The sequence below is a fragment of the Chelon labrosus genome (assembly GCF_963514085.1).
Source record: "Chelon labrosus genome assembly, chromosome: 16".
In the NCBI taxonomy this organism is placed as follows: Eukaryota; Metazoa; Chordata; class Actinopteri; order Mugiliformes; family Mugilidae; genus Chelon; species Chelon labrosus.
In genome coordinates, this window is record NC_140349.1 from 11679068 (window position 1) to 11701918 (window position 22851).

Below are 22851 nucleotides of genomic sequence, written 5' to 3' on the forward strand. Positions count from 1 at the left end.
TTATTGGTTTACTCTCTTGCTTTGCTTTGCTATAACACAGAGTACTTAGCGCAAATGTTCACATGTATTATGTTGCTCATAGATTTTCTGATGTTTTTGGGTGGGGAGAAGATGAAACATTTTAGTGCAACAAAAATGCCTCTGAGATGTTGCTGTACTGTCCTCTAACCTGTACTTTCTGTACATAGATGATTGCAGGGAAAAGTTTCTGAGGACATGTACATCCTGAAACCAACTGATAATGTTGGAATCACAAGCCTATTACAAGGTCGCGAGACATGAGAGCCTGGCTCTGTGGTTGAGGAGTCTGGAATGATGTGTTTCTGCGCCCAAATGTGTCCAGATCAAAGAAAGCAGCAAAGTTATTATCCGTCTTCTTGAAGTCCAATTTACAGAGAGTTGCAGGTATTTGGGAGTTGCACAGTGTATAACATTTTGTGCAGTTATGTACTGTAATCGGCCACAGAGATGGTGAGTTTTAATGAGAGCTGAAAATTGATGTTTCTTCTCTACACATCTCCCATCAAATCAATCCTAAAACGCTCCTCAGCGACCTGGTTTGGAACCTGATAGGGGCAGAAAAAATGTCAGCATTGTGACTGTAACAAATTAGATCGTTTTCATTCAACACAGCGTCCTCGCTGATGTGTACAGTGTGGACCAGTCAATTTGAGCCACTCCCTTTAGGTCACAGACTCAGCAACTACAACCTAATTAGACAAGCCGAATGTCTCGTTTCGTCCTCCCACTGCAAACCTGCTAGTGAGCGCTAATAGACTTTTCCACTCAATTCCTCCTCTTCTGCGGTTATTATGGCTACCTTAGATTAATATTTGATGTGGTTTAATGCATTTAATGCGTCTTGGGTTTGCTTTGGAAACGCTAATAAGGTAGAACAGCTGCAGTCCGAACTTGCGGGAGACAATTTATAGCGTATGTTATTAGACAACGCATATAACTATACGTTCAGCATTCGATCACTATTAGCAGTCTAGCCTTAAAATCCATTTCACCGTGGTCACAAAAGAGAAACAGCCAATAAGCTTTTCACCCCAATCTCATTATCCCTCCCAAAATCTATTAGCTTACTCTCCCAGATCTTTAGTAGGTAGGGCATTTACTTTCCTTTCACATATGTGTGTGTGCCTATATATATATGAATTCCCATGGACGATGTGGTGTGAACATGATGGAATATTATAGAGCAGCATGGAACCGGGGCTGAATGTGCAATCACAAAATACTGAAACTGCTCACACACACACACATTCACTCACACACATACATGCACTTTAAGGAGCCTAATCCCCTTTGTGAATCTGTCAGCCTTGTTGTTACGAACACAATAGGATTATTTGTGTGTGTGTGAGAGAGGAATGTGTACGCATCAGTGTGCGAGATGCAAGAGGAGACTGTGGATGTGCGGTTGGCTTAGCTGCACGCGTGTACTCTTGTGTGTACGTGTAGCACGGGAATGGTCCAACAGTATGCCGGTTTTCTCTCCAAAGCAATTTGTTCTCCATTCTTTCGCCGCGTGTTTGTGCGTCCGCGTGTGCATGTGTGTTAGGCAGGCTGTGATTGGTCGAGTTTGTTGGTCTCATAAAGACGATGTCATGATGGAAATTAATGCAATACATCACAAATGCGCACTCGAGCACGCGCACACGTATTCTAACAATGAAACACACACACACACACCTTTTCTGCCTTGGTCCACCCCTGTAAATAATACTGAAAACAGGAGAGGAGAACAGGAGCATAAAGAAGGGGAGCGTTGGGGAAATGAAGGGGTATATTTTCAGAAATCCCATACACAACGTTTTAAACAGAGTTATGTTGACACAGTGGCACCTTTATATAGAATCAAAGACGGTTCTGTCTAACCTTATGGTCATGCTGCATGTTTTAAAAAATAAAAAAAAGAAGGTTGTCATGAGCACTTGCACACTCAGGGGAAGCACTCAGAAAGAGATGGATACAAACTTCCTCCAGGCTACATGAACTGAGAGGCAGATGCATTTGAGAAATTTCCCTGACTCAGCAAACCAGGAGCCAATCCTCTTGAAGCAGGACTCAATTCAGCTGGCAACATATTTCAGCTCAAAATGAATGATGAGCTCTTGTGCCATGACGTAGCATTTCGCAGGAGAGAAAGGTGACCAGTGAGTATTGGACGGTTGATAATACTGCATGGTGACACTTCTGCACATACTGTGAAGGTTAGAGTGCGTAAACACACACTTGAGGAGGTGTCTGTCAAGTACAGATCCAGATGTCCCAGATTCAAACTGTGTACAGGAAATGAATTGGGATTTTTTGTCAGCGACAGCTATCTAAAAAAACTATCCACGGGTCTCTAAGTTTATATGTAAATGCTAAATAAACATAAAATTGGCCTTGGAGTTTCAAGTTTGGTTCTTGGATGTTGTCATCTTGGAAGATTTTGAGCCAAAAATGACCATATTTGGACAAGACGGAGGAGCTGGGGCGGAGTGAGGGGTCCATCTACTTGACAGTCTGTCCAGACCAAACATGACAATCAAGCCAGACGTATCCCTAAACGTACATTATCTCTCTTACAGATCCATTATCTGGTTAAATTGGTGTGTATTTGTGTATATTTCATTATTTTTAACCACTCTTCTTGGTATTTTCATACATTTCCTATGCACATAGTAGTTTTTGTCTTTGCACAGTGAGCTGCGATGTAGTCGTTTTTTCTTAAAGTATTATCATACATCAAGCATAATTTACTCCCCATGTATTTGCCGATATACCTTAACCTGAGTGGGCCAGCCCTTAGTACATTTATCTGTACGTGCCCCTCTGTGAACAAAGTGGTGACACGCCTGATCTACCACCATTAGTATAGGTCAGGAATCAGGTCAACGTAGACTGCTTTTAAACCTTTTTAGATGTTAATGTCTTCTTTTGTATCTGTGTCATTCCAGAAATAGACAAAGAGAGTTGTGGCGACCCTGGGACTCCTCTCTATGGAGTAAGAGAAGGCGACAGCTTTTTAAACGGAGGGATCCTGAGGTTTGAATGTCAGTTCGGTTTTGAGCTGATTGGAGAGAAAACCATCTCCTGCCAAGACAACAATCAGTGGTCGGCAAACATCCCTATATGCATATGTAAGTATTAAAATCATTTTTAAGTGGTTTTCAGTAAAAACGGCTGCAGAGGATTGGACTTTCGGAAAAACGTTGCATGTGCTGCTGTGAGGTTGATAACTTTCAGTCTGAACCGTCACCATGGTGACAGCGCACAGTTTATTATGGCCCGAGGCGGATGATGACCGATGATGCTGTGGAGATGAATATTGAACAGAAAATTTCTCTCTCTCTGTCTGTATGCCTTTCCTACTCCTTCCATTCTTCTCTGAAATGTTTCTCACCGTCTGTCTGTGTTTTTCTACTTCCTTTCCTCCAACAGTCCCCTGCATGTCCAACTTCACAGCTCCTTCAGGAACCGTGCTCTCCCCAGATTACCCAGAAGGCTACGGGAACAACATGAACTGCGTCTGGCTCATACAGTCGGATCCAGGCTCCAGAATACACTTGGCATTTAATGACTTTGACCTTGAGGCGCCCTATGATTCCCTAACTGTGAAAGACGGCGAGACAAACGATGCCAACGTCATCGGGAGGTTCTCCGGAGCTGAGAGTCCTTCCCATCTGACATCTAATACCAACACACTGAGGTTGGAGTTTCAAGCTGATCACTCCATGTCGGGAAGAGGATTCAATATCACATACAGTAGTATGTCATTTTTCTATTTCTTATTTTATTAAATGGATGCAAATTACCGACTTCTTTCCCGGCAAATTTAGTACAGAACTATGATAATTTAGGTTATATTTAAATATGCAAAATACAAATCCTGGAGAGACTGAGGCAGAGGTGTTGTTCTTTCTTGAAGCAATAAAACAGCACCTCTCATACATAACTCTACATGAGTTGTATGCACAACTTGCAGCCAAGACCTCTAGTGCCTATATTAAATGCGAGGTGATTTCATTTTTACACAATATATCTACCATACTTGTAGCTGCTTTATGGCCTGCACCTCATTATACTGTCACAGTCAAATCAAAACTGTTTTTAAAGTGTATTTAGTTAAACAGTGACAAATAGCGCTTGAAAGCCCAATATTCATCCAAGCTATCACTTACAGTACAAAGTGCAGGTGCATTTTTTCCTCTCCCCTCACATATGAGACGTTTCATTTTAGATAGAAGCTTTTTAAATTTACTAACAGTTGGATCAGACTAGAGGCTTCAGCAGCGCATAGAGTTGGAAAGACAAAAGCCTTTTAGATTATAAAGGGGTTGTGTGGTTACTACAGCTAAGAATAGAAGTTTAGAAGGCAGAACAAAGAGGAAACTAAGACAAAATAGAGCATTAAAGGAACAATTTTCGAGGACTTTTTGATTTGTGTGTTGTCACAGCCAGAGTCAAAGAGGCGATTGATGTCATTTTTGTCTTTGTGTCCAGTACAAAGAAATGCCCAGGATGTGTTTCAGGCTTGCTTAACGCAAGGACTTAAAGCCTAGTTCCGTCAAAACTATTTTTAAACATGATATCTTGCGTCTTTAACCTGTGTCAAAATAGAAACCAAAGAAGTAAGGTTTTAGGAAGTTGTGTGTTCCTTAGAAAGTTTTCAGCTGTGCAAACTTTTGTTACTGATCAAAATCACTTACAAAAGTGGTGCTTAGATGCTCTGATGACCTGCCTTCGAAACAACAGGATACAGCGTTAACAGTAAATAAAGAAGATTTTGCAGTCTTTGAACTCATTTAGGCTAAACAAGTCTCTCTATCGAACAACAGAATTGGAAATTGATATCGATCGTCTCATCCGACTGGCTTTGACGGCAAGCATATTTACCAATCTGTTCTGCCCACAAGTTTCCTCACTGTAAATCTATAACTTTGCCTCACACAATTTTGTCTTTTTTATTTTGGATCACCGCGTCGTCTCTATCGCCTGATTACACCGGATTGCTTTAACTGGCAGAACGTGAGCATTTAAAAGGCTGGACTTTACAGGCTTCTAATCCGAGGAGCCGGACCATATCCTGAAGCAGACTTGTCCGCATGAGTTTTATCAGAAGTTACATTTATCAGATCCAGCCCGGGAACAGTGCACGTATGCTCTAGCATGAGAAATGAGCAAAGATATGGAAAGACAGGGCAGGAGTTTAGATTAAACATATTATAGGAGACATTTATAGATGTTTTCCAGGAGCGAGTTGCAGCTATAGATCTATATGATTGGTTCTCAGAAATTTCATCAGAAATGATGAGGAAAATGTAGCCTGTGAGTGCCTGTAAAGTGTAGGTTTTATATTCCTTAATAACGTTTCTAGTGTATGTGCCTGTCTCTTTCTAGTCTCCGATATCTCTCCCATCATAACTGTTTCTCCTTGTAACTTTTTACCACAGCATTTGGCCATAACGAGTGCCCAGACCCTGGCATTCCCATCAACGCTCGCCGCTTTGGAGACAGCTTCCAGCTTGGCAGCTCCATCTCTGTGGTTTGCGAGGACGGTTTTATCAAAACCCAAGGAAGCGAGACCATCTCCTGTCAGTTAGAAAAAGGAAAAGTCATGTGGAGCGGGCCCATCCCTAAATGTGAAGGTAAATATTAACTAGATTGCTGTTTAAACTATTAACCAGGGAGCAATATGTCATCCAAGATCTCATCATTACCACAGTAAAAAGACCCAGGAGGTGGAAATTATCTGCTGTCAGCTCAACAGAAGGAAAAAATATGGAGGTGGCCAGTTAACCCAAATGCCCAGGGAAAAAAACTAATTAATACACTCCTGCCACAGATACAGCTGCTAGCTTACAAATACACTCCAACTGGAGTCCTACTTAAGAATCTAAAGTCCTTACTTTTAAGAGCTTTGTGGGAGGAAAGCTGCGGAAATGACCTTTAACCCTACTGTAATATTCATGGAACATATTAAATATGAATGTGTAAGCTATAATTGGATATAATCCAGCTGTAACAACTTTCTTTAAATGTCAAGTAAAGTCTCCTTACTAGTCGTCCTTACACCATTAATTGCATCTACACCTATTATAGAGCTACTGTAGAACACATTTATCATTGGTATACAGTTAGAGTAATTATGTGCCTATTAAATGTCTAGTAATTTATCGAGGTTGCATTAGCCCAGAGCCTAATTAACAGTGTGTGTGTGTGAAAGTACGAAAAAAAAATAGAAGTGTGATTTTGACCTGTGAATCTTGGATAGAACAAAATGATTAACAGTAGCACACAAGTGCTTGGCTATTGCTCCAGCAGTAGACATAATTAACGCCAACAGATATTTCTAAACAGCTATTGTTGATAGAACTGGGGATAGTATGTTAATTATCCTCCAGGTCATTTAAAGTCACCAGATCCACTGTCTAATCTAAAGTATGTCTGTAACTACTTTCATGGAGACTCCACAAATTGACACTGATCTGATTTAAGAGAAACAACAGAATGCCTCTTGGCTAATGTTTCATTAAAATAATAACAGTTGATGAACAGTTCATGTGTAGTTACACATGAGTTATACTTCTTATTTTTTTTTACAATCACTGGGAATCTGATGAGATTTTGTTGTTGAAGACTTAGATGACTTCTTGCAATATTATCAATATTGTTGACAACATATATGGTTTGTCAAAGAGGATTCTCAAAATTACAAATTCACACATTAATCCTCATATAACTGCTGCTTCCAGCACCAAACAGCAGCTAAAGAGACAGACTTAAAAATACTAAAATGGCCAAAAAGTCAATTTAATATATGCCAGTCATCCACGACATTGAAATATGTTGCAAGTCCTCTTAGTGGTGGCAAAAAAAAAACCCAAAAACACTCTGTTTGACATTGGGGAATGAACGCAGGATTTCTTCGGGTGTCCTGGGGTATCTGACACCAGGAACCGTTGGTCCTGTGGGTTGCACAGTGGGGCGGCTCTGGGTCATTTTGTGGATACTTGATTGGACTGGGAACAGGAGAGTTTGGAGCTGGATTTAACGCTGTGGTCTCTGAGCAATCTTTACGGAGCGTTGGGATGAAACGTCCAGCTTGGGAGGTCACTGCCAAAGTTTTGGTGGGTTGTGTTAAACTAAGATGAATATTAAGCATGGGACCTATTGCATTGCAGCGGTATGGTCAATGTTATTCACTCCACCTGTTAGTGGTTTTAATTTTTAAATTTTTGTGTTAAATAAATAGCCTAAGTCATTTTTTTTCTCTTTGGACTGATCACTGGGTAACAAAGTCTCCTCTATGGTTTGCTGTTGAATTTTAAAACCAGAGCTTTGTGCTTCAGAAGTAAACAAACTTGAAGGAAGATTGACTGAATAAAAGATGCATTCAAGTTGCGTACATGTCAGCTGCTGGTGGAGCTGATTCACCAACCTAAGCTACATATAAATCCTGCCAGATCCGCCCGGCAGCGTCACTTCTCATTCATCACGCATTCAGACTTTGGTGTCCTGTAGTTCTCCCCTCAATTCCTTCTTTCTTTCCCGCTCACCTCCTCCAGCGCCATGTGGAGGCCACTATTCAGCTCCAAGTGGAGTGATTTTATCTCCTGGGTGGCCTGGTTACTACAAAGACTCCCTCAGCTGCGAGTGGGTGATTGAATCAGAACCTGGACGATCCATCAAGATCACTTTTGACAGGTGGGTGGCATAATCCTTTGATCCTGCATATTAAAAAGACTCTCAGAGCTTTGAACAGCCAGGATTGGGAAGCTTCATCCAGATCACCGTCAATTACATCTGTCATGCAAAGACTTAACTTTATAGGGATCACAAAGAATACGATAATGATCTCTTTAATTTTATAGGCTATAAAGATAAGACGGAGAGTTGTATATTGATCAGGAAGGCAGGTCATATTTTTGGTCGTATTACGTGTTCTCTGAGGTGCGAACTGGCAATAGAAGCAAGACTTCAGGACATTCCTTTAAAATCACGGGCTATTGGTTTAAGTATGTGTTCCAGCTTTATTTCATTGTAAAGTGCGTTTAGCAGCATTTGCTTAAAAACCCTTAAAAATGAGATTTTTATTATACTTCTATCTCTCTTTAATACAAGTCAACAATTTCTGTTCCAAATAATAATCTCTAACAGGTTCCAGACAGAGCTGGGTTATGACTTCCTGGAGATCCATGATGGGCCAAACCTCCTGTCCCCTCTGGTCGGCTCCTTTAACGGTACCCAGGTTCCCCAGTTCCTGTTCAGCAGCAGCAACTTCCTGTATCTGCTCTTTACCACGGATAACAGCCGATCAAATGCTGGCTTCAAAATACTTTACGAAAGTAAGTTAAAAATAAATACAATACACCAACCTGACTCATCAACTGACCATCCACTGTAAAATTAAACTTGCACTACATGTATATAAGATATATAAGTCAACTCTGCATGTGGTCAATACATGAAGAAAAACAAACAGCCATTATGCGTTTTACATGATACAGATCAGCAAATTGTAATCTTTTTTTTTCTTCAGGTGTTACAGTGGACAGCTACTCATGTCTGGACCCTGGAATCCCAGTCAACGGCATTCGGTACGGACAGGACTTTTCCATCGGGTCCACGGTGTCATTTGGTTGTGATTCTGGCTACAGACTCAGCCACGAGGAACCGCTAGTATGTGAAAAGAACCACTGGTGGAGCCACCCCTTGCCTACATGTGATGGTAAATATTCCAGATCAGCTTCTGATTTGAAATACATAGTTGAAGCGCTGACTGTATGTAAAGACTGACGAGCCTAACCACCAGAAGAGTGGAATTAAAGCGCATTGTGGGTGGCATCGGTCGTCTCTATCTTGGTAGTACCAGACTCCCAGCTAATTCAGAATTGAACCAAGAAATAGAACGTGAGTGGAGCTACGGATGCCTAGAAAGACAGCTAGCATCTTTAGAGGGCACCAATATGTCAATCAAAGTGGCTTCTTAATTATACACAACTTTAAGCCTTAATACAATATAAACAGATGATTTCTAAAAATGTATCCTTAGTATTTTTGTCATCAATGGGGAAATTGACATATTTTTTTTAAAAACCAGATGGTAAAGTTTAGCAATTTTAACAAGGAGGTCTATGGAGATTGACTCGCTTTTTGTGCAACCCTCAAGTGGACATTTGAGGTACTGCACTTTTTGGCGCTTCATGTTGGCCCCTTTTTCATCCCCAGAGGTTTTCTCTTGAGTTGAAATGTTCCTCCCTAATAATTAAGTGCCATAGCAAGCAATATAAAGTACCTTTATGGTGTAGGCATTCCCCATTCTACATCATAGTTTGGTTTGAGGAAGCACTTTCACATTATTGTGTTTGAACAAAAGCTGTTTGAGAAAGCAGTGCTTGGGCCAACTTCCAACCACATCGCTTTTAATTTAAATGACAAATATACTGTATACAGTAGAAGAGCCCCCTTACTATACAAGCATTTGCCTTAACACTGGTGCAAGACAATATGTTTGCTGCCTAATTAGTTGGCGCACATGCACAAGATGGCACGAGGACAACTTGACTGCAGTCCAGGTAATGATATACTGTACACTGATATTTTGCAGCACAGGTGAGGAGTTTTGAGATATCCAATGCTCACAGGCTGCAGAAATCATTATCAGCAAAATGGCAAGCAAAGTAGATTATCTGCCTTATACATCACAACAGACACAAAGAGGCTGAGTTGCGTGGAAAATTTCAGAAGTTGAGCCGTCTTCCCTGTATGGTGATCTGAGTCACATGCTGTTCTGCGACAAAACCACTGGTTGAATCACACACACACACATACACACACTCTCACACCCGCAGAGGGACAATTTGCAGTGAAGGCTGCTGTGGCTGATAGGGGATGATTTCAGGGGAAGATTAGAGATCTGTGAGCAAGTGTGTGTGTGTGTGTGTGCGTGTGCACCGCATACATACATGTGTGCTTGTGCCCTGTATGTGCTTTTATCCATGTGCCTCCTGTCACCTCCTCTTCTTTGTGAACCATGAACACGGGAGGCGTGAGGTGAGGTTGAAGAGAGCCTGTGTTGGCTGTCAACCCTCTCTCATTTCTTTCGAATCAAGGAGTTGGGAGGGGGGCATTAGAGTAGGTGAGGGGGAAGTGGGAAAATTCTTGCTCTCTCTATCACCTGCTCTCTCTCTCAGTCCAATCATGGTGGAGTAGGAGAGGATGGAGGAAAGAAAGATGCTGCACTGCTGCATCCGTTGTCTGGTGGCCTTGCTTGGTTTGGCTTGTTGGCTCATTCGCTCGTGAGCCACATTTGAATTGCACAGTTCCTGGGACTGGCAGTAGTTTCCTCTGAGGAGGCAGTTTGAGCATATAAACATCAAGCGAGCTGCCTGGAATCTGCAGGCTGAATGCCATTAGACTGTGTTTACACAGTATGTACCCATACAAATATAGGAAATATTTGCTGCAAGGGTTGGTAAGAAATGGAATATCCTGCTGATTGACAACTAGTATACAAACACCAGTTCAAGCAAGACATCACCAAAGCCGGCCAACACATTTGATGACGTACAAGATATAAAATGAATGTCATATGGACAATATTTTCACACCAGAAAGAATATTTTAACTATTTCTAGAGTTTTAAAGATATTTAGAGTTATATAAATCAATATGTTTGGATTACTTGGTCAGAGTTTTTCAAAGTGTACAGAGTGAAGTGAGATCACTCAACCCATCTCCATTCAAAAAAAAAGAAAAGTCAAAGGGAGAATGAATAGAAAGAACTGCTAACAGACTAACAGACAGATGTGGAGAAAAGGGTAAATGGACGGTGATCTAGAAGACAGAAAGCGAAAGAGAGGGACTGAGAAACAAACCGGCAGAGATAGAGACGTAATAGAGGGGTCTACATTCCTCACACAGCTCAGCATTCGAAATAAAGAGCATCCTGGCAGAAAAGTATTAATAATTAATGGCCGTGTGTGTGTCTGCTTGGTGTGTATTTGTTCGGTTTGGAAATGTTCTCTCTCTCCTCTTCTCTTGGATGCTGATGTTGTTTAAACCGCAGTGGTTGAGTGTGAAGATATTGATGCCCTGTTGCGGGCTGAGCACATTCTCAATTCCTGTCTTGCATGTTGTAGTGACTGCAGGCGTCAGCATAAAAGAAGGGTCTGTAAGGATTTTAATCTCGGTTGCGGTTGTCAGTGTTGTGGTGTTACACTTCCACCTACATCCAGTACCTGGCAGAATGTCCTGTGAACACAGAAACTTCAGCAGAAGTTTTAGGTTTGACTTTCACCCTTCTGCCCGGCCACCGTGCCACTTTTGAGGTAATGTTGTGGCGTTTTATAGGGTCATTGCAAGAGAAAATTACAGGCTGGCCATCCCACTGTAAGATAAACCAACTGGGGCGGGAAAAAATGAGGCACCTTGAAACATATGCATACATTAGTATGCAGTAAATGAGCAACAGATTTGTTCAAGCTTGTCCAAGGAACTGGTCTCAACCCTGTGCATCTCCATGCAAGTACAAGCCTCTCACTGCTTAACAATGTCTGCAGTGGAACCACGTGCAGAGCTTGCAGGGTCAACCTGAGGCCATACTGTGAGGCTCAAAGTGTTCTAAGTAGTCTCTAAGAAACATTTGTCTTGCGTCACTGCTTTGAGTAGCACAGCTTTGAATCACTTGAAATCAGAGTTAACAGAAAACATATTTCAGGGACAAAAGACATTCTACAGTTCTTGCACACAATGTAGCTATTACACTGCGTTAATGTTGCGGAAAAACTAGCTTAAAGAGTATTCTGGCCTTGTTATTCTTGGAATTTTTATTCTTGACTGAAAAAAATTTTGAGCCGAAAGACTGCACACATCGCAAAGCAACAAAATATTGCAATTAAGTTTTAAAATCTCCCACACTTGACAGAAACAGAAATTAAACTTTTTGTCCAGATGGCCACTTGTTATATAACAAAAAAAAAATAAAAAGTTTTAGCCAGTAACTCCAAATATTTCAACTAACTTTGTTTACCCACACATTTCTTGGCTCACAGCGTATCCACTGCATATGTTGAATTCTTTTAGTCAATTTCAGTTGGGTGTTCCATGCTGAAAAGCAATATATTTGTACATTTTTCACTTCCAATTTCCCATTATCAGAAAATAATTCAGTGCATTTACAAAACTGAGCGAAAGTATGAATTTGTGATGAATCAATTAAATGCGTACAATATTAAATTAGCAATAAGGATGGTGGAGCTTAAGCTTTAGTGTATTTTTTGTTCCTTGTTGAGAAACCTGTTTAATACAGATTTAAAACATAAATCAATATAAACACCATGTATTAGCACCTCCAGGGTGTACCTGCATCTCTGTGTGTTATTAGAGGTCTATAGGAAGCTCTTCAGAACCTTGAGTTCCTCTCTAATTATGCAAGAGTTATTTCCTTCTAGAGAGCTGCTATATATTCTGCATACATTGAAGAGATTGCTTTTATATGACACACACGCTCTCGCAAAGGTAAACAACTTAGTTTGCATAATTCACATACTCAAATTTCTTTTAAACATAAAAATGAATACAGTTAATCTCTCAAAGTTGTTATCCACCCATAAGGAATGCGAATCATCTCAGCAGTTAATCATCATCATGTGTTGGTTAGCTTCAAGGACATTAAAATATACAAACACATACTGCATTATTTATAGTTCCGGTGCAGTGTGTAGCAGATTTTACATTATTTATGTCATTATTTTATGTCGCTGTAACAGAAGGAGGAATAAATCAAAAAAATCTGACTTTAAGTAAAGTTGGAAGTGAACCGAGACAACCTTTTCTCATTTCCTAATGTGTTTAAGAACAAATTTTGCCACCGGTAGTGCATGCAGACCTATCTACACACTTAAACTCTTAAAAGATATCTTACTGTCTCTTCTTTTTTTTTTCCTCCTTCCCTCTCTTGCAGCATTTGTGTGTAGATATTCATGTGTGCTTGTACTATAGAAGTGGTATTAAAGGTCCATGGGGAAGACTTATCTGTTTTAGCTATCAACTGTCTGATGCTAACCTTCTCTCTTCCCCCGTCCCCTGTCTCTGCTCATATCTCTCCCCCTCTGCCTCACTCTCCCGCTCTGTCTCTCTCAATCTATCCAGCTCTATGTGGCGGGGATGTTAGAGGTCCCTGGGGAACCATCCTTAGTCCCGGCTATCCAGACAGCTACCCTTCATCTCTCAACTGTACCTGGACTGTCGAAGTCAGCCATGGAAAAGGCAAGAGATACGCACAGATCCACACTCCCTAATAGAGAGAGACAGAGTCAGAGACAGGACCAAGTGACACAGCGAGCTGCAGGGTTTTAGCTCCTGGTATACGACGACCAGAAACATTCATAACATGGAGTTGTAGGTGCATATTGAGTTGTAAGTTCATATTCAGTTTCAGGCCATTTAGAAGTTGCCTGGTAGCTGTAGTCTGTGTATTTATGGAGAGGAGCTAAAGCATACATAATGTCAAAAGATTATTCAAATAATGTCTCTACCCTGTAGGGAGTTAAAAATTTTTAATTTGTGTCTGCTGTCTTATCACACTGTGAATCAATTCAGAGATTAGAATAGAGAAATCTGAGAATAAAACAAACTTTTAAAGATTTAAACTTGTCTATCCTGTCTGAACAGGAGTGCAGTTTCAGTTCACTTCCTTTCATCTGGAGGACCAGCATGATTACCTCCTGGTTACCGAAAACGGGAGTTTCCTGCAACCGCTCGCTCGCCTGACCGGCAACGAGTTGCCTAGCAACATCAACGCTGGTCTCTATGGCAACTTCAAAGCCCAGCTACGATTCATCTCTGACTTTTCCATTTCATATGAAGGCTTCAACATAACTTTCTCTGGTAATTTACTTGGCTTTAGTCATACTCATATTGTAATGTTATACTTCAGCAAAGTCTCAATTGAATTTGCCCTAAGTGCAGTCAGTTCACAAAGCTCATATTCCTCTTTATTCGTATAATGGGAAAATACAGTAGTGCTGTAAGCTGTGAAGGGTTTGTAACTCCAAACTAGACTGCATATCAGTAAAAACATTTGATATGGATTGTGTATAAAAATGATGAAAACAGCAGTAAAGCAGGACTTCTGCCATGAATAGACTGAACACTTTTAAGGATCTAAGACACCACTGTGAAATTATAGCTTCTTTAAATAGAAGAGGGAAGAGCACTCTTTCTACCAGAATAGACAATTACTTAAAATGAATCTGGTAAATTGTAAGTCACATCTTTACATCTAGTTTGGCCATTAAGATAATTGTTTATATAGTATCTTATTATACCCAGGGTGCTTCCCACATTGTCAACAGGTTTTAATGTGTGACAGGCTCACAAGCACAAAAAGACAAGTTTATATTTAGTTTGAATCACAAGGAGAGGTACAAACAACGAGCCCTGAGATCCTCCTTTTAGAGAACAGTGATCTTATAGATGCGCTCACAAGTACAACAAATCATATCCAGCTGTGGTGACCTGGACTAGATTCTGGTTCATGTAGGCTTCCCATTTATTAAATATCTAGTGTGGAGTTACTCTTTAAAGCTTAAAATTATTTAATCAAAGGGAAAAATGCAATGCAAGAAAACACCACAGAGATTTGCAGTGCTGACCATACTTCTTCAACACCATGCCTTAAGATATAATTGGAGATTTTGACTTGCTTCTTGGGAAAGTATCAAGGATGTCTTGCACACCCATGCTTTTTGTAGTAACTTAAAAATATGTATTTTGTATACTGGCACTAAAATGTATTTCAGAAAAGAGTGCACATGCAGATTTTATGTGCCAGTTTAGGAATTAGCAATGTGATACTCTCAACTTTTTGTTAATTTGGACCACATTTGAAACAGTTGCTGTGCTGAGAGATTTTTTTAGATGTCAGTGTTTCTCTAGGCACACATTTTACCCTTGGCTTGGAGGACTACCTATAGAATCTTATAAATGGCTTAAAAAAAGCTGAACAACTGAGGTTGCACAACACAGACACACCTTAGGCCCTCCTCAGCAAATACACTTCAATATTGATGCCACAGGTTTTCGTTTAACTAACTCACGACACAAAAGTCAAATGCCCATCACCAAATCAATAAACTGACTTCCTACACCATGCTCTTCACCATGAGTTAAGGGACAGAGTCATGGAAAAAAGATTACTTCACACCTGCCGCTAATAAACAAGATCCTCTTCTTAACTACTGTTTCAGTGCTTTCTCATAAAAGAGCACTTGAATCCACAATGAGGGACATTTTGCCGGCACCCAGATGGCATAAGCTGATACTCAGGATATAACACATGTGAGGTGTCACCAGAGATTTGAGTTGCCAATCTCACCATGCCCAACATGCTTTATCACCCACCCTGCAGCACACTGAAAAATACACCTTGCATCATCAGTCTGAACACTGAAAATAAATCTCCTGTACTGTGCCAAACATTCATTGTAACAAGTTCAATTCAAGACACGCCAGAGTCAGCTCAGACACATGATTAATCGTTTGCATCTGTACATCAAGCATTGATTACATCTAATTAATTCATTCATCTTCATCACCTGGATTCAAACCCGGATCCTTCTTGCTGTGAGGCATCAGGGCTAACCACCAATCCACTGTGGTGCCCCGATTATATTTTAATGGATACAGTTTTCAAAATTTTATTTATCACAAGTATAAGTGATATTCAGTGAGAGAGAAAAAGATCAAGGAGAAGTCTTTGTGTCTTTCAGCTAATATAAAATTATTATGATATTCACCTTATGTTAAGTGTCTGTGAGTGCATTGATTTTTCTGAATTAGCACTTGAATTAGATTTTTTTTTTTTGAGACTTTTTATATATTATTGCCATAATTTCTCACTAACTCTAATAGCACTCATGCCCCTATAATATATGTGTTATAATAAACTTAACATTGCACAGTCATTTAAATGTATGTACTGTAAATGGTAGAGCAACCTACTATCTGATCCTGGTTTTTAGTCAGAAGCAAAAAAAGAGCCAGTTTGACGGATTAATCTAAACGTACTGGATATGCATTCAGTTTTAATTTCTCTCCTGCAGAATATACTTTGGAGCCATGTGAGGACCCTGGAATGCCTCGGTTCGGCAGGAGAAACGGCTACAGTTTCGGTGTTGGCGACACTTTGTCTTTTTCCTGCAATATGGGTTACCGCCTAGAGGGTGCGCCAGAGTTAATCTGCCTGGGAGGTGGGCGGAGAATGTGGAGCGCTCCTTTACCAAGATGTGTTGGTACGTAATAATAATACTGTGGCAATTGTTTGAATATTATCAGTAGTATTGTCACGCTTCAGTGTTGGTCTGAAATTTCCTAAAGCCATTCAGATATTTGATATTTACTATGTACTTAGTCTCCAGCCACTGTAAATTTCAAATGGATCGTATGAAGCATTTGCTGCGTATAAGATGCACACGTTCAAAGCAAAGCCGAGCTATGTTTATGTAATCTTGCAAATGGTCTTATTAGTAATACCATAAATAGATTAATCGCAGTTACTTCCTGTTTCATAAACAAAAACAAATAAGATGATGTCCTTTAATGCTCATTAAATGAACACGTTAAATAATACAATATATTTTGTTAAGTGCTTGGAGGAGGCATAAATAAAAAGACCTTTGGGACAATAAAATGCCACAAGTGGGTTTAGATGTTTATCTTTAACATTTACATCCTTTAACTTCAGTGAAAAATGTACTTAAACCAAATGAGTCACGCTAACAGAATCATTGCCGTGTATGAGCAAGAAATTATCGTATATTTAACTCTAATCCAACATGATGTACCCTACAATAGAGTGCTATAAACAGCAAACAAAAAGGAGCAGTGAGAAACATGTAGTGTGAGAATGTGTGAAGACATACAAACCTGAGAGGTGAACAGTATACTCTAGGCAACACCAACTGCAGTGTTGACGTACACATTGCAGTTAAAAATGTTGACCTTGAATGTGAAATTTGTGCCATCCTATCTTTGCTAATTAATTATGAATTAATGTACAGGGCAGAAGATAATAAGAAGTTTGCATGAAAGGAAATGAAAAAATGTACTTCTTGAGCTGACCATGTCAGAAATGAAGTGGTGCACATGAACACTCAGGCACATGACACATGACTGTTCTTACAGAAAACATCTGTAACTTGCAGTCAACAATGGGACGCTATGGTTGTCAAGTTTGTACAAATAAAAAGACATGAAAGTAACCATAGTGGCAAAAAAAGCAATATACTCAGAAATGCTGTGTTATTTGCCTCTCACATTGTTTGTGCTGGTTTCCTCTGGGTGTATAAGGACTACTCCAGCAATTGTCCTTGATCAAGGCACTTGTCCCACAATTGCTTCCTGGCCATCAGAGAATTGCTGCCCCTGCGCCATTCCATAGATAGAATAAGTCTAATACAAAGCGTGAGGGAGCAATACCATGTACCTGCAACCTCAGGGTCTGTATAAACAAGAAATGTGTAAAATGAGATTTGATTTTGGTGCAGATGTAGAATCAATAAGGGGCTATAATAAAAGCAAACATCCAAAGAGACAAAACCACAGGATTCTGGATTTTGCACTTCCTCACTAGATGTGTTTCTTTACACATAAGAAGTGTGGGGGGAAAATTCAGGACCAAGAAAGCAAGAACAATGCAGACCATCCAGCTGTTGTAAAAAAGGCATTACACTCCACTCTTATTTGCAGCTTTGCGTCATGTTGTAAATAACATGCATACATTTCTGGTTCTTTGTCATTGACGTGACAAGACTGATAATGCACAGAGGTGGGAGTGGTGTTTCTTTGTTGATGTTCTTAGGTCTTGTGCAGTTAGCTATATTTAGTTCCTGTGTATGGTGTTGCATTGTTGCTTTATGCGGTGCACATCGCAAAGGATGTTTGTTGTTTCCATTGTTTTTGTTGATTTCATTTTTGCTGGTTACTGTAAACTCTAATCATCTAAAAACACTTAAAGGCACACACGTATTTTTTGTGATTTTAGTTAACTTCAAAGAAGGACGTTGCAGCCTTAAAGTATTGCTTTGGCAGCCTGTATTTATGACTTTACAAGAGGTTGTTTATAATTCCTAACATAATGTTACTCTCCCGAAAGGATTTGGAGAGCTACCAAAGAGGTTTCTTTGCTCTTTCAGAAAATCTAATGTGCCTTTGGCTTGTTCTTTTCTTCTCTCTTATTATATCTGGACATTATCTTATATTAAGAGCCTTGGCTAAGGGAAAGCAGACAGGAGTGGGAGGAGAAAAAAAAAAAGAAAACAGAAACAGAAAAAAAAGAGGGAGGGAGAAGAGAAGAGAAGAGAAAACTCAGCAAAAGCAGAAGGGGAAGGTTGATTGAAGTAGAGGAGGGTAAAGGAGGCACTATTCATGGAGTGGGAGAAAGAGAGAATGCGCAAGAGCGAGTGAGTTAAAGTGGAAAGAGGGAGAGGGTGGAGAGGTAATTTTCTAAATGGAAACTATAGCAGGGTGATTTATTGACGATATGACAGCTGTAATATGACTATTACACCAGTACAGACACAGAGAAGGGGGGGACAGAAGGGGAAAGCAGTGAAAAAGAGAGGACATAGATACCATAGATGGAGGGCACATGTGAGAAAGAACAGAGAGCGAGTATCTTTAGGTAAATCACTTTCAGAGTTTTACTACCTGCTCATTCTCCGCAACGGAAGTAGATGGCTGATGAAACAGCTGTTTAAAAGGATTGTTAAATTGTTCTGATGCACTCAAACACACGAACCTCATTAGAAGTATTCATGCATTTACAGGAAAAAAGGAATCTTCTGTTAGATGAAAACCTCTTATCATAAGGACAGCCTGTGTACTTTTATTAAGTATGACTAAACAACTTTAAAAGCCTTATAAAACATAGATTTTGTTTTTGAAATTAAAGTTTTAAAAGCAGATCATTTTGTGGTATATATACAACACTCTCTGCTTTCTGTCTTCAGCGGAGTGTGGTTCCTCGGTAATGAATAATGAAGGGATACTCCTTTCTCCAAACTACCCAATGAACTATGATAACAACCACGAGTGCATCTACAGCATCCAGGTAATCAGACATAAATGTCTTTCTTTAAATTTAGTTAAATAATTACTAATTGTTCCTTGCAGTTATTTAATAGATGTAATAGACATTACATATTTGACCAAATGTGAAAAATATTCAAAACTTTGTGAGTGCTTGCTGTCTGCTACCCTTGTCAGTGGAGCTTATTTTATGTCAAATCCAGGTGCAAGCTGGCAAAGGCATCAACATCTCTGCTAGAACCTTTCATCTCGCCCAGGGTGATATACTCAAGGTATGCATACACACACACACACACCCCGGCCAAAATGTCCTCACTTTGTACAAATGTCCTCACTTTGTACAAATGTCCTCACTCCAATTGTGTAAAATTCATGGTCCTCAGAAAGACAGTACAAGTGCACACACACACACACACACACACACATGTTTTCATGGCTATCTTTGTGAGGACACTCATTGACATAATGCATTGCCTAGCTCCTTACCCTAACCAGCTCAACTAAATGCCTAACCCTAACTCTTATCCTAATCCTATCCATAACGTAATTGTAAACTTTACCCTAAACCCAAGTCATAACACTCTAGCACCCTTGTAAAAAAGTGAGGACCGGCCAAAATGTCCTCACTTCGCACAAATGTCCTCCCTTTAATGGTGTAAAACTGAAACTGGTCCTCAGAGAGATAGCTGTACAACAGCACACACACTGACGCTCACCCACACATTTGGTGATTCGACTTCGTTCTTGTTAACTGTATCTAAAACTGATCAAATGATAAAAAATAAAAATCTGTGTTTTTTTCCCCCTGCGTGTGCTGCATCACAAGTGCAATGTGCTGATTTAATTACAGATTTATGACGGTAAAGACAACACGGCCCATGTTCTTGGCGCGTTCACCGGGTCATCCATGTTGGGCCTGACACTGATATCCACTTCAAACCATCTCTGGCTGGAATTTTACAGTGATGCAGAGAGTACAGGCGAAGGATTCAAACTGGTCTACTCCAGTAAGTATATGGCCAACATGGCTAATCAGTATAGACTCTTTAAACATACTGCCACTACTTAATTGAATTAAATGTACATTTTTCAAATTGTGATGTAAATAATTATTCATCTTGAGTAGCTGAGGGTGAATAAACAAAACTGTGCAATGCTCGCACACAATTGGCTTGCATGTAGTGTGAACTGGATTAATGTGATGTTTATATTAAATTAAATGGACAAAGGCACATCCATACATTGATTTTTGCTCCCTTGAATGCAAAAACCATGCAGTTCACTAGCGTATACAAATGCATGTTAATATTGTGTTGGGGTAGCTGGGCCGATCAATTACTTAAGTAGCCTGTAGAGTGCATGCTATGTTGTGTAAGTGTTAGTATTTATTAGGCATTTTTAATTATATCTCAGCTTTATTTCGCATGCACTGCATTTTATTTAAATTATTTATCACATCTTTAACATGAAAAGATGAAAAGGACGTGCCGTAACTATACCATATATAGCTATTAACTGTACTCAGGTTAATAACTAGAATGGACTGTGACAAGAGTAAAAGCTAATCAGTATCTCAGTCACATTAAATCAGCAGTTAAATGCTACGTGACGACTCTACTAATCACTGACAAATGTAACATACTTACTGAATCAATTGAACTCTAAATGTTTCTTGTCAAAGAACTGGAAGTGAATTCCACCGCTGTAGTGATCACAAGAAGCGTCTCACGTTTGATTAGCCTAGCTTCAAGAGAGCTCTGATTTCAGCGTAGGATGGGGTGTTTTAAAGGTGTGTTCAGATGTTCACCAGTGCCCTCTTAGATGCATAGCTGGAATTAGAAAATCTAATTGTTTAAATGGAGTCAAGCAGCAGCATGATAGGCTCGCACAATTGGCTCCACACTTTAAAGTCACATTGTCTCTGTAGTGTGTGAGTGGAATGGAGCATTGCTTGCTTTCACCTCTGCACCGTTCTCATACTTTTGCAGTGGTTGTTATGTTTATAGTTACATTTGATGTAGAGGCTGCAGTTCAGTAAAAACTCCGAGATGCAGTTTTATGAATTATGCATGCCTGTTCAGGTTGTTACACAAGTCTAACAAACAGAACAATTTCTGACGGGCAACTGACTAACACTAGATGTTAGGTTGATGACAGATGTGTTTATGCTCACTAGTAGAGACAAAAAACAGCTTTTCAAATGGCCACTTTTAAGGATTTAGACATGCACCTGCAGCAGTCTGCAAGGAGATAACTCAAATCCTGGTGCACCTCGTCTTCCAGGTAATGCCGTAGACCAAATCCCGGTTATAGTCTCGTAAGGATAAGCTATTTATACACCTATTCATATCCCCCGCTTCAAAATTGTGCACAAACAGAATATTCTTAATATTACCATGGAAACTGAGCTCAGACAGACTGAAAAAAACGACATTAAATTGGATAAAGGTGTGTACATGCACTAGTATCACTCCTAATAACGGTTTGTCCCGTGTATCTTTTTCAGTTTTGTTTTTAAACCGGGCTGAGAGCTTAACAAAACCTGTGATATCAGCAAGCTCGTAAACAGAATACTCGAGTGTGCCAGATATTAAGGGGGAAACACTGCTGTGCATCTGAATAAAACAAATTGTCTTTTCTCCAGTGCGTCTTCGATGTCCCTTAGTGAGTATTTTAAAAGGCACATACTACAAAAGGCCTTTTTTCCGTCTTCTTTCTCTCCCTCTAGGTTTTGAGTTATCTCATTGTGAGGACCCAGGCGTGCCTCAGTTTGGCTTCAAGGTCAACGACCAAGGTCACTTCTCTGGGAGCAGCATCACATACAGATGTGAGCCCGGATACACTCTCCATGGTGCTTCCACTCTGAAGTGTATGACAGGTGAAAGGAGAGCGTGGGATAACCCTCTGCCATCTTGTATAGGTATGTCCCTTTCTTTGTAAAGCATGTGAAAGCCATTTACGCTTGGGAAAAAAAAGAGGTTTGTGGCAAATACATATACAGTTATAGAAACGCACAAAGGTCTCTTTTGAAACTTGAATGAGACGGAAAGATGAGGAGGGCTCATTGTTGCCTTGATGTTGACTGGTATTGCTGTATTTTTTTGTTATGCTCGTGTGTGTTTCACATCACTATTTCAATATATTGAGTACATCTGATAAAAGCCTCAAAGCTGATTTCTCAGGGACCTTAACATTTCACCTTTTTACATTTCAACAAGCAAAAATCAAGTGAAGGTATAGCCAACGAACAAATGATACCACCGTTACCATCTCAACGGGAAACATCTTTGTATCCAGAAATGGGCTTGTGTGCACACACCTTTAAGTTGCATAAAACATCACAGTGCTCGGTTCTTGCTCTTCAATACAGTATAAAGTGACTCTGTGACTTGTGCAAAGACTCTGCAAACAGGATGTAAACTGGAAAGAAAACAGATGGGGCCAATTTTCTGTGGAATCACCTCCTTGATTTTCTCAGGATATCACACACTGTGGTAGTTTTAAAGTCTCAATGAACAGCCGATTTATTCAGCATTATAGCACCTGGTGTCCCCCGGCTCAGCTGATGGGTTTCCTTTTCCTGCAGTGGCCGATTTCCTGCCCTCACACATGGAAACATATGCATAGATCCAACTTTTCTGTGCTGGTTTTTCGCTTTTAATTTAACTTTTGCTCTATAAAGGTTTTAGTGACAGCCCGGTTTGTAAGAATTGCTTCATAAACTCATTTTAATCGATCTGGTTTTACTTCAGACTCTCATAT

At 39.9% G+C, this 22851-nt stretch overlaps 1 protein-coding gene across 1 annotated transcript in view; it reads left to right on the forward strand.

The window, feature by feature from the left end:
- The window catches only part of csmd3b (CUB and Sushi multiple domains 3b), a gene marked incomplete at its 5' end in the record, with an annotated part of 336937 nt that overhangs the window by 249393 nt on the left and 64693 nt on the right, over positions 1–22851 (forward strand). Inside the window, 13 exons of the mRNA XM_084563441.1 lie at positions 2952–3134; positions 3436–3762; positions 5448–5642; positions 7563–7701; positions 8155–8342; positions 8537–8725; positions 13150–13266; positions 13672–13887; positions 16104–16292; positions 19011–19111; positions 19293–19361; positions 19940–20096; positions 21818–22009. Coding sequence (XP_084419567.1) covers positions 2952–3134; positions 3436–3762; positions 5448–5642; positions 7563–7701; positions 8155–8342; positions 8537–8725; positions 13150–13266; positions 13672–13887; positions 16104–16292; positions 19011–19111; positions 19293–19361; positions 19940–20096; positions 21818–22009 — 2262 coding nt within the window. The remainder of the gene's footprint in view (positions 1–2951; positions 3135–3435; positions 3763–5447; positions 5643–7562; positions 7702–8154; positions 8343–8536; positions 8726–13149; positions 13267–13671; positions 13888–16103; positions 16293–19010; positions 19112–19292; positions 19362–19939; positions 20097–21817; positions 22010–22851) is intronic.